At 36.5% G+C, this 12,971-nt stretch overlaps 1 protein-coding gene across 1 annotated transcript; it reads right to left on the minus strand.

Annotated features, from left to right (window-relative positions):
* Nucleotides 1-407: 407 nt before the first annotated feature.
* On the minus strand, nucleotides 408-8,874 carry LOC114243180 (15-hydroxyprostaglandin dehydrogenase [NAD(+)]-like). The gene is made up of 5 exons (XM_028174576.2): nucleotides 8,714-8,874; nucleotides 7,176-7,412; nucleotides 5,923-6,096; nucleotides 4,826-4,983; nucleotides 408-981 (listed from the first exon to the last, which is right to left on the minus strand). The coding sequence occupies exons 1-5, from the start codon at nucleotides 8,810-8,812 to the stop codon at nucleotides 828-830; spliced, it is 822 nt and encodes a 273-aa protein (XP_028030377.2). The 5' UTR covers nucleotides 8,813-8,874; the 3' UTR covers nucleotides 408-827.
* Between the last annotated feature and the right edge of the window lie 4,097 nt (nucleotides 8,875-12,971).

The raw sequence follows: 12,971 nt of genomic DNA on the forward strand, positions 1-12,971 counted from the left end.
AAGTCAATCGTGAACCTTAACATTTGTTGAGTACGTATTTCATTAGAAAAATTGGTACCCGCCTGCGGGATTCGAACATCGGTGCATCGCTACATACGAATGCACCGGACGTCTTAACCTTTAGACCACGACGACTTCAAAATATTATTACAAAATATAATTAATACTATAAATAAAATAAATGACTTAAATACGGTCAGATCGATTTTGATCCTTTGCGTGTTTGAGTCCCAGGGAGGTTTAGATTTATAATTCGACCGAGTACGTTATGCCGACATCGAATTCAAAATTATATATGTGCTGGACGACAGAACCACGTCTGCTGGGTCCACTAATTACAATTATTTACAATACCTATATTATCTAAAGGTACATCAATACTTAAATAATAAAATAAAAATAAAAAGTAAGGAAGAAATGTTTATTTACAATTTATCTAAGACTTATTCAATATGCACAATCGTTTACACAATTATCTCTGCCTGAACTTGATTAAAAAGCATTATTATTTTTCAATGATTAAGTTAAAATTATTGTTCTTATTTCATGCCCCGCTATGTAACGTGAACCTAATAAACACCTTTTTTCTCGTGATCTCAAATATATTTAAGGCATTGGTTATTTTGTTTGCGCGCGTAACTAACTGGTTCTTTATTTAAGTTACATTACGTGCCATGCAAAAACAATCAATGAATATAGTACAACTTTTAGTACAAGTTAGGGATCACAATAATAATATGTTATACTCTCTTTCATCGTTTTTAAGAACATTAATAATTCATCCTGTTTTATAGATATACGAGCCCCCAAAAAACGCAAAACCGATATTAAAGTCTATAAACATTCTGAGAAAGAATCTGATAGGCTTCGGCGACCGACCCGCTGATTTCTTGAACCGGCAAGTTATTTACAACGAGCCATGTACTGCCACTCTCACCTTTCTTGTAAGAATCAACGAGGCCTTGAGCTGCGGATTCTTTGCTGTAATATAAAATATACGAAACATTATAAACAGACCACCGTTAATACCATTTTCACTTGCTCATCTATACTTATATATTATGCTCATCTATACTTATACGTACAAAAGAAGGGTCCTATAGAAATACTCACTTCGTTCTTTTTTTTCCTACCTATTCTAGTAACCTCCATGGGTTATTCTAGATTCACCGAACTAGAAGTTTAGCTCACGGGGCTCAAACCGAGAGTGCTTAAAGCACCGGCCCTAGCAAGAGCAGTGCTTCGTAGAATCTACAATTGGATCGGAAACTCGACCCACTGAGAAGATCCGGCGAGAAACTCAGTGGGCTGTGTCTATGGGTTAATTTACTCATAGAGCCCTTCGTCGCAAGCGATGGGGTCGGCGAGGACGGTGACCGATGCTTGAGGTACCTAAAAGCACCGTTAATGGATCGGGAGGATCCGTAATGACGTGTTTAGGGCGAGTGGGTTCATAAGCCAATCTGTATTAAAACGACTTCAAACTCCACTCACCCGAATAGAGATGTTTTTTAGAGAGTCAAGTAGAAGCGTTTCAAAAGTGGGGAAAATAATGACAGCAGTACCTATACTAGTTTTTGAAATCTGGACAGAAATACTAAAAGAGGCGATGGTTATTAATGAACATAACATATTAATATTGCTGATCATCCGCATAATAACGCATAATATTATTAGCAAATTATCTGACAGCACCCTTTTTTTTTGTCTGGAGGAAATCACCGTACTTCCGCCCTCCACTGAGGATGAGGGCGGGGCATGTCGGAGTTGAACCGACTAAAACCTCCTGTCGCTCAACAACCAGCATCCAAACCTCGCATGAGACAGAACTCATGAAAAGGCAAAGGGGGGAAAGTGAAGCGTTTAGTGCGAAGCACATCTCTCCCATTACCCTCCCCCTCGGGACGCCGGACTGGCGGTCGTCGGCGCCACGACCACCAGCCCTCTCGGTATCACCCTTAGGATATGTTAAGTTTAAAAAATTGTTTTAAATTCTGTTTTTCCGCCCTATTTCAAAACACATTCAGTCAAAAAAGCATTGAGAATGTATGATTCGTTTATAGTTCCAAACTTAATTCTTTGTATTGCTGTTATACTCGTAGTAACAAAGAGTATTTGTTATCTATAATTGGCACAATTGTTTTCCATTTTGACGCGCGGTTTGAGTTACATCGTTTATTATCTGTTATTTAGTTTAATTACAGTCCTGTTTTTAGTTAAATATAATATTATGTTACTAGATGGTTTTTTTTTTGATAACGCCATCTTGTTGTGTCTTTAAAGCGGTTAGTTGCCCTCAATTAAGAAAAATAGTATTATTATTCGCCAATAGATGTCGGGAAGAGTTGATTGTTGAAAACACGAATAAAACAACATTTTCTGAAAATAAATCGTAGCTAGATCGATTTATCGCCCCCGAAATCCCCTGTATACTATTTTTATTTTTTTTTATTGCCTTTGTAGGCAGACGAGCATACGGCCCACCTGATGGTGAGTGGTTACCGTCGCCCATGGACTTCAGCAATGCCAAGGGCAGAGCCAAGCCGCTGCCTACCGCTAAAAACTAAATTTTATGAAAATCGTTGGAGCCGTTTCAGAGATTCAGATTATTTATGTATATATTAATATACAAGAATTGCTCGTTTAAAGGTATAAGATAAGATAAGATTTTATAATGGCACAATCATCGAGTTTATTTTAAATATTGCATCTCGAATGGGATTTCATGTTCGTAGTCACTGAAAATGTTAAGAAAGACTTACGATAAATCGACTTTATAGCCGTCGAACTTTTTATATCTTGCGATATGTTACGGATTGACATCGGTACCATTTTAAACGATCACTTGAGTATGAAACATATTGCCGCTCGGCTAGTCCCAAAAGACCTGAATTTTCTCCAAAAACTCAATTGCACGAGAGTCCCTTAGGACCTGTGAGTCAACTCAAACCGAAAATTCGAGAAATGCATTGTTACTGGTGACGAGACGTAAGTTTACGAGTTTAACATGGAAACTAGTCAACAAGCTTCGGAGTGGCGCCTTAGAACTGAACCGAAACCGTAGATTCTACGAAGCACTGCTCTTGCTAGGGCCAGTGTTAACAACACACCGGGTTTGAGCCCCGTGAGCTCATCTACACGTCAAGGAGAAGCTGATATAGCCTCTCAATGCTATCGGGATAGGTAGGAACAAAAATACGGTATTTTATACAATACCTAGGAAATGTATAGAATACCTAAAAAGTTACGGTAATGTATGAAATATTTTTCATTTTATATTATGCCTAGGCATTGTATACAATACCGAATACGCTGCCGGCAATGTTTGTAAAAGTCGATAGCATGGAAAGGGGAGTGCGGGCTGGCAGGAAACGAACGCGTCAGGGCTTTGTCAAATGTACATGTAAAAAAGTCTGTGATACCAAAAAGGGTTCATGTCTTAAAAGTAAGATTTTATGCACTTCAAAATGTCACAATTCTTGTTCATGTAAAAATAAATAAAGATTTTTTGCTTACTGTATTCTGAGAAGCCAGTAAGTAGATCTACTTCCTATTTTTAAAGAATTGTTTTGTTGCCTAAGCTTTTTAACATATTACTTATGAGTAAATTAGATTATGTTAGTTAACCCAGAATAATTTTAAGTTCAATGTTATTTGATTGTGATTTTACTATAAATACCTACTTTTGAATAAATATTGTTTTTAATCAGAACTAACTACTTACTAATTGTCAATTTTAATAAAGTTGATTTTAAGCAAATATAATGTGTTATTTTTGTCTGTCATTTTATACCCTTCTACTTACTTACTTACATAGCATTGATAAATACAGGCCCAAATGTAGCTATTTTACACACTAATCCACACCAGCAGATACTATACTGAATTACCTGAATTATATAGATTGTCTGTAACACATATAATATAAATAAAAGAAGCGGTTTCAAGATAAGATACAAGAACTTCTGTTTTATGCTATCAACTCTAGACACGTTGTCAGTAATGCCGATGTAAATTTGTTGAGTCATGCGTCTGCTTCGTCTATATATTAATACGTGAATGAAAACTTTATATCCCTTTTTACGAAAATTGCGCGGACGGAGGGGTATGAAATTCTCCACTCTTATAGAGAACTAGCGACCCGCCCTCGCTTCGCTTCGGAAACATTAAAACACACATGAAACCAAAAAAATAAAATAATAATTTTTTTTAAAAAAGTAGCCTATGTTCATCAGGGACAATGTCGGCTTCTAATGGAAAAAGAATTTTTCAAATCGGTCCAGTAGTTTCGGAGCCTATTCGAAACAAACAAACAAACAAATCTTTCCTCTTTATAATATTAGTATAGATATAGATATAGAAAAGAAGTGCACGATGCTAATTTTTTTTTTAAATAATGCATACAAGATACATTAAATCAATAAAGAAAACATTACACACACTACCATGTATTTGACGCACACACGCATGCATACTATTTATTTATTGTCAAACTTTTGTTCTTGACGTCGGGGGTCAAATTGAGAATAGATTAAATATTGTTTGTCTTTATTAATATTTTTTTACAGTGTAGTCTTGGCGAAATTTGTGATTTATGAAATAGTCTTTGAAAATAGAATCATAATAGTGTACAAGCAATTTCAATTAAATATAGTCGAATTTCGACTACTGCAGGACCACTATTAGTAGCAATTAAAAATCAAAACCCTATTCTCGTTCTTATTAGGTGTAGATTGGTTTTTCAATTTTTACCCTAGTTTCTTTTTAAGTTAAAACTAGCTGATATCACGTCGCATTACACAATATGAATGAATTTATAACTTACCGTTGAAATATGAAACCTTTCTTTAGTTGGTCCAAGCATGAAGATTCTAAGTACTTATCAAAAGTGCCTAGTTTCTCGTCGGTCAGCAACGCGGTGTCTGTTGCACCAAAGCACACTGTCAGTACTCGGACCCCGGTTTTCGAAAAGTGTTCCGGTCTCTGTATAATATCATTGAATAAGTAGGGTTATTCAGTAAAATGTATATTTTCATATTAATGCATGTGACTTTTAGACTGTTTAGACGGTGAAGTTTTGGAGGATAATTTCATTACTACTACGTAACGTTCGGATGTAGGTTTTTTTTTGACTCAATCATCATTTGTGAAATAACAAGCTCTATAAATCAGCGAATAAGGTCAGATTTTGTAATTTTTTTTAATGAATTTACGTTTAAATACATGATTATGATCTTGAAACTTTAGATTGCAAGTTTCATGGGTATATATTTATTTTTTAAATTTTTTTTATTACTTAGATGGGTGGACAAGCTCACAGCCCACCTGGTGTTAAGTGGTTACTGGAGCCCATAGACATCCACAACGTAAATTCGCCACCCACCTTGAGATATAAGTTCTAAGGTCTCACGTATAGTTACAGCGGCTGCCCCACCCTTCAAACCGAAACGCATTGCTGCTTCACGGCAGAAATAGGCAGACAGATTTTAGACCTACCCACAAATTTTGATAAGTGGATCTTGGTTATTGAGTCCAAAATCCACTATAATTCTTACGAGTATGTTGAAGAACAAGTAAACACGTGAAGCGTTTAAGACGAAGGTTCGAGAACTGTTTCTCAGAGAGTTAGCAGAGTCATCTAATTGATAATATTTGTTTATATATGTTTTTATATGTGTATATTTATGATATGTATATGTATATATTTAGGTATATGTATTTAGTTAAGTACGAGTATTTGTATCTATAAATATTAAGTATGTTATATATACACATATGTTTAAGTAATATCACCTTCACACTACACCTACCAAGCTTCATCTCTGCACTCCCCTAAGGTAGACTGTAAGAGAATGCCTATGGCATTAAGTCCGCCTTTATACTTTCTTGTATAAGAAGTTATAAATAAATAAATAAACTTACACCGATGCAATTACTGAACTGCAGCACAGCGCTTTTAGTGGCGAAGTATATCGGCATAACGTGAGATTGCGTCAAAGCGGCAACAGAAGATACGTTGATAACTGTACCTCCTTTACCACCGCCGTGCTTCCCCATTATCTCAATGGCTTTTAATGTACTCGTTATTAAGGCGGTCTGAAATCGAAATTGGTATTAATGAAATTGTCTGCTGAATTTGGTCCTATAATAATTGGCCTCTTTTATCACTGGTCGAATGTCTATGACCGTAGAGTATATAAACTAAACAGTCTATAACAGTGATTCTCAACCACTGTTCCGCGGCACTTTTGTGTGCCGCGAAATTTCAAAAGTGTGCCGCCAAATTTTGCCAATATATTATAATGATGTTAATATTATTAAATTATATCAAATATTTTATTATTATTATTATTAGCTTGTAATTAATCCCTTTTTAAACGTTTAAATATTATTAAAGCATATATTAGTTTATTTCGTATATTTTATGGTTTTTTATGCAGTGTTTTAGAAAGTAAATAGCTTAAATCTTTTTCTTTGTGTGCCGCCAAATTTTAAAATCGTTAAATATGTGCCGCAACAAATAAAAGGTTGAGAATCACTGGTCTATAAGGTGGTAAAATGAGTTTAAATAAATGCCGCTTCATCTTTTATTGGATAAGTGTGGTATGATAATGATGAATGACGTTTATACTGCAAACAAGCGGCCCGTTCCGGCTCCGCTCGGGTCTTTAATAAAAATTTCAACGAGATTTGACATTGTTTTATTTTTTTAAATAAAAGAACACTTATTGCGGTATAACTATAATAGTTAGACATATGCTGTGGCGACCCTTTTTGTAAATAATAATGTGTCCTACAAAGTCGTAGTACATTATTTTATTCTATCGTCAATAGTTTTCGCAGGGCACGCGATGTAAAGAATATTTTAGGTAGTTTTTTTACACCTTGGGTTACATTATTGAAGTTTTAGTAAGGATCCCTATTTTTTTTCAAAAAAGACCTAGCCTATGTCGATTGAGAATAGTGTAGCTTCCAAACAGTGAAAGAATTTTTCAAATCGGTTTAGTAGTTTCGGACCCTATTCAATACAAGCAAACAAACAAACCTTTCCTCTTTATAATATTAGTATAGATCAAACTATCCTAATTAGTTTATGTTGTCTCAAGATGATTGCTTTGAGTTGTTATCGAAACAAAACGAATTTGAATTTGTCATTTAATCGGCTGTGACCTTACCACGTTGACCTCAATGGCTTTTTTGTAAATGCCAATACTGTCGTTCATGAGGGCGGCATTATTAATCACTACATCAATGCCGCCTTGCTCCTGAATTACAGCGTTAAAGATTCCCAGGAAGTGCTCTTCATCAGTGACGTCAGACCTGTAGAACTTCGTTTTGTTGCCATATTTCGAATTCAGTTCAGCTTGTAACGATTGTCCGGCTTCTTCCGCGATGTCCAAAATCGCTATATGCTGAAAATGGAAAGTAATGTTTTAAGGACCACTCTAGACTTTATGAATATTGGACTCCGGCTTTTAGGAATTACTTACTGCTACTTTAAAAACATGATCGCAAGATCCAAAATGGCGTGATATTTGAGCGACGCTAACCTCTTCATAACTGGTTCAGGAGAACGCGAACTTTGGTTTAGACATTAGTACTATATGCCGACAGTGTCGGAATTGTCCTTAAAAACGAAGCCAGCATTAGATGTGTTACACGATAACACACCACGAAAATTCTGACATTTTTGGCCTTTGATGCATTGACAATTATGACTTTTACACATGAAAGTCCCCCAGAAGATCAACGAATTAGCTTACTAAAACACTAATAATTTCGTGAGCTCCATACAGCAACGAACGTACATTTGGCCAAGGCTCGTTAGTTTCTTGTAGTTCAAGACGTCCTTATTATAAATGTTTACATTTTTATCACCTCATGTTCGTCCACTGATGGACATAGGCCTCCCCCAAAATTCACCACAATAACGAATCTTACGCAGCCTGCATCCCTTTTATATGTCCTATCTTAATAAATAATATTTGCTTATCTTCCGGTGACATGTATATATTTGAATGACAAACGGACTTAAAGAAAGACATACATCAATTAAACTTAACAATGATTTGAAATCTGTCAAAAAGAGAAAAAAAGGAAAGATATCTTGTAGATTTTACTCTCGAATGAAGCTTCCCTTAAAATAAACAGTAAAGGCAGGGTCGGTTTGAAGGTCTTCCATGTGGTTCGTTCTTCCAATTTCCAAAATTTCCATCACGAAAGCGTTTAAACCAAAATCGCACGGTGGGCACAGCAGTCCCCTCTCCAAACGCAACATTGATATTGCGAGCTGTTTCTGCAGCGTTAGTTCCGCGTCGGAACTCGAATTCACAAATCACTCGAATTTTCGAAGTAACCATCTTTCTTGTCTAAGTTGAATAAAAAAAACAACAGAAAACAACAAACAAAAAAGTCGATAATCGAATGTTGCACATTATTTAAAAGAAGAACCTCATAGTAACCATTTGAAAAAAGTTTCACTCAAAAATCTCAAACCATGAAGGTTCTATGTCAATTCGAAGTACCTATTACAATAAAAGGGCAATTTCATACTTTAACACCAATTACTAACTTATTTCTGCGGTGAAACTAACAAATTAATTAATACTAGATGTGTCGCGTCAATGTGGAGCAATAAAAATATAAACATTTTAGGAAACAAATTAACGGGTAAGTTTGTGGATCTCCGTTCTAGAAGTTATATTTTACTCACCTTAACTCCTTCGTCTAATAATATCCTGACCACAGATTCGCCGATGCCCGTTGCAGCACCGGTTATAAAAACTATTTTATCTTTCCATTCGTGCGACATCTTCAACGTTCCATAAATAAGTAACCGAAATGAGATAAATGCTTCATTTCTTCAAAAGATACTGTAATCACTAAGGATTTTGTGTTTGATAAAATAAAAATGACGTTGAATAAAAATGCTTAAATGATTTTTGAAATTCAACCTAAACACCTTAGAAATAAGACTTATTTTTGCTTAGGATTGTGAAAAATATTTTTTTATTGCCTTGAAATTTGAATGAGTAAACAAGTTTCATGTTCAAGTTAACATGACACGGTAAAAATGAATTACAATGACATAACAGTATTAATAAGCTTAATATATTATGTTGTTTTAAAATTACCTTAACGTTTATACCTAGAGTGAATATAATCTTATTAGTGTTTATTATGAACAAACTGTTTCTGTTCGAGCAAGTAATACCTATATTAAAATAATGTAACAAATAATAATCTTGAATCAAAATTCCATTCCCTTTTTTTTACTGTTAGTTATTATTGTTTAATTTCTTATTTGTGTTGTCTTCTAATTGTTTTATCTTATTTATGTTTTAAACGTGCATAGGTAGGTGGCATTAACGCTGTGATTCCTGCGGGCACCGCTTAACTTAAGATGGGCCGTGAACACATTCACCGATTTAGGCAATAACCTTTCTCTTAAAGATAAGCAGACGTAATCCTGGTCCAGATTCCAAAATTAATTCGAAAGCTGAAAAACGTGAAAAAAAGGTATATTTTAATATGTGAAGCAAAAACTTGGTACCCCTTTTTACGAAAATTACGCGGAGTGAGGAGTATGAAATTTCCCACACTTAAAGAGAATATAGAGAAGGAGAGCAGAATGCATTTTTTTTTAATTATGCATTAACAACACATTAAATCAATAAAAAAGCCTTACACACACTACCATGTATTACACACAACATGTATTACAACAACAACACAAACACATTTAAATATACTCTATGTTTATTGTCATTGGACACGGCGGAGCACACGCTCGTCACCTGCCCCGCAATGGGAGGTGTGGCGCCGTGTCCTCGTCGCAAAAATAGGAAACGACTTGTCGTTGCCGGGTTTTGTGGCATCGATGCTCGGCGACGACGAGTCGTGGAAGGCGATGCTCGACTTCTGCGGGTGCACCATCTCGCAGGAGGCGGCGGGGCGCGTGAGAGACGCACAAGCCCGCCGCCGTCGAGCGGGAGCCAGGGAGGCGGATTTCGCCCAAGCCCTGGCCCTCTAAGTGTTTCGGGTCCCCTTCACATGTCGGTCTGGGGACCGGGGAAGGGGGCCTAAGAAAACGACGTGCAAGCTGCTCTGCAGGCGTTTTACGCAAGAGCATCCGGGTGATGGAAAGCCGGCTATCCTCGACCCACGCTGGTTCTGACCCAGCAGGGTATTCCGTAGGATAATCCATTCTAACCGGCGCCATCTAGGTGGTCTCCGGATAGCCTGCCGACCGAGAGGGCTGGTGGTCGTGGCGCCGAACACCGCCGGTCCGGCGTCCCGAGGGGGAGGGTAATGGGAGAGATGTGCTCCGAACTAAGCGCTTCACTTTCCCCCCTTTGCCTTTTCATGAGTTCTGTCTCATGCGAGGTTCAGACGCGGGTTGTTCAGCGACAGGAGGTTTTAGTCAGTTCGACTCCGACATGCCCCGCCCTCCATCCCCAGGGAAGAGCGGAAGTCCGGCGATTTCCTCCTGACCAAAAAAAAATGTTTATTGTCAAACTTTTGTTATTGCTAAGTCTGTGGTCAAATTGAGAATAGGTTAATTAATATTGTTTGTATAAAATATTATTTGTCTATACGAGGGCTGCACTAAAAGTATCGAGAATGGAATATTTCCACTGTTCCTGTCATATTAAAATCTTTTTAATTGAAAACTCCTTGGTTTTAAAAATCGAATACCATTTATTTATTTAAAAAAAGATTCTCGGTCTTGTCACGGGGTTTTGTCAAACTTGTTTAGTCGTTGAGAAAATGGAATTGACTCGAGAAAATTCAAGAGCGATGATTTATTATGACTTTCGAAGTGGTTTAACACAAAAACAGTGTGTTGACCGGTGCATTTGGTGATGAAGCCCCATCCAAAACCACAATTTATCGCTGGTTTGCTGAGCTTCAACGTGGACGTGTCAAGCTCAGTGATGATCCCCGTCAAGGTCGTCCAAAAACTGCAGTCACCCGTATACGTTACCCATACGTTGATGCTGTGCGTAAGCTGATTGAGGAAGATCGACATGTGACATACCGCGAGATTCAGGCAACTTTAGACATTGGCATGAGTCAAATACAAATAATCTTGCATGAACAATTAGGTGTAAAAAAGTTGTTTTCCTGATGGATACCGCATTCGCTCTGTGAAGAGCAAAAAGCGGCTCGCGTTACTTGGTGCGTCAGAACTCTCGAAAGATTCCACGCAGGATCCTCAAATGCTGTATACAACATTGTATCAGGTGACGAATCCTAGATATGCGCGTACGAACCCGAAACAAAAAACCAGTCACGAGTTCACGGAGTGTTGCAAAAAAAATGGTGGCCACGTTTGTCTCCAAAACCGGCCATGTTACGACTATTCCTCTTGAGGGACAAAGAACGGTTAATGCAGAATGGTATGCTAGTATTTGTTTGCCACAGGTCGTTTCTGAACTCCGTAAAGAGAACTGCAACCGCCGCATCATCCTCCATCACGACAATGCAAGCTCTCATACCGCGCACAGAACAAAAGAGTTTTTAGAGCAAGAAAACATAGAATTATTAGACCATCCGCCGTACAGCCCCGACCTAAGCCCTAATGATTTCTATAGTTTCCCTAAAATAAAGAATAAATTGCGTGGACAGAGATTTTCATCACCTGAAGAAGCTGTGGACACCTACAAAACGGCCATTTTGGAGACCCCAACTTCCGAATGAAATGGTTGCTTCAATTATTGGTTCCATCGTATGGAAAAATGTGTCAAATTTCGCGGAGAATACTTCGAAAAGCAATAAATACATTTTTAAATAGTAATGTTGTGTCACTTCGTTAATTCCCGAAATTTTCAGTGCCGCCCTCGTAGTGTAATCTCGGCGAAATCTGTGATTATAGAAATATGACAATCGAATAGAATGAATGGTCTTTGACAATAGAACTATAATAAAGTTCAAACTTATAATTTCAATTAATTAAAGTCGATTTTCGACTACTGCAGGATCACTAGTTTGAATAAATGTGTATCTTATTTATTGGGAGCACAAACCGAACGAGACCCGAAGAGAAAATTGACGTTTTTACTAATAATGCAGACCCGTGTAGGTAATATACGAGTAGGTATATATTATACATCCCGAAATCAACGTTCAACGTGTTCTATGCTTTAACTTTGTTTTACTCATGACGTGTACAAACAGGGCGTCTTGTGAGCCCTAATCTATAAAAAAAAACTGGTGCGATAGCAACTTGGTGCATGTAAAAGAAGTGAAACTTCAACGTAGGTACCTCAAGATATAGCATTAGCTTAGAAATAAGTTGTTGCTGGTATTCGATGATTACAGAACGAGTCCTTAGGTTTTACTTTTAATATTTTTAATGATAATTTAAAACTTTACTTTTATTTAAAAGACAGTAAATATTTTAGAAACTAAACTGTTCCTACCGTTGGCCTTGCAGTGTAGTAGTTTATATAAAACCCAATAGATGTCGCTAAACTAAATAACGACCTAGGTCGCTTTGTTCTTTCAATGGTCGAGTGGTTCGCGAAACGCTATCTATTTTCTCACTCTTGCTCTTCCTAAATTCTATATTTTCTTTCCAGCCGTAACGAATCTGTCGCGAGTTAAATTTTACTCTCAGCACCGCTAAAGAAGATACACTTTAAAAAAGGCTAATTATTTCATTAAAACTAGATATCATAAACGATAGTTGGATGAAACTTACGAATTTATTAATATTAAAAGATATAGGTAGTTTGATTAGACTAAATTAAACTTAGACTTAGGTATGAAAACCAGAGATGAACAAGATACCTTAGATAAAGTATCTGGAATACAAAATCCAAAATACTTTTATATTAAGTAATTGCAAATAACTTTCTGGAATAGTATCTGAAATACTAGATATAAAATATGTATCTTTTAAATACTTTATAAAGATAACATATTATTTTTGTAAAAAACAACATTTTTTTAAATGAAAGTTTATT

The sequence above is a fragment of the Bombyx mandarina genome, chromosome 10 (genome assembly GCF_030267445.1).
Source record: "Bombyx mandarina strain Sakado chromosome 10, ASM3026744v2".
Lineage (NCBI taxonomy): Eukaryota > Metazoa > Arthropoda > Insecta > Lepidoptera > Bombycidae > Bombyx > Bombyx mandarina.

Excerpts from the sequence above, each read along its gene's own strand:
- LOC114243180 (XM_028174576.2), bottom strand. The coding sequence starts at position 8,812 with ATGTCGCACGAATGGAAAGATAAAATAGTTTTTATAACCGGTGCTGCA. Across the intron at positions 7,413-8,713 it reads TATTAGACGAAGGAGTTAAG|CATATAGCGATTTTGGACAT; the intron begins GTGAGTAAAATA and ends TTCCATTTTCAG. Across the intron at positions 4,984-5,922 it reads AGTTCAGTAATTGCATCGGT|AGACCGGAACACTTTTCGAA; the intron begins GTAAGTTTATTT and ends GATATTATACAG.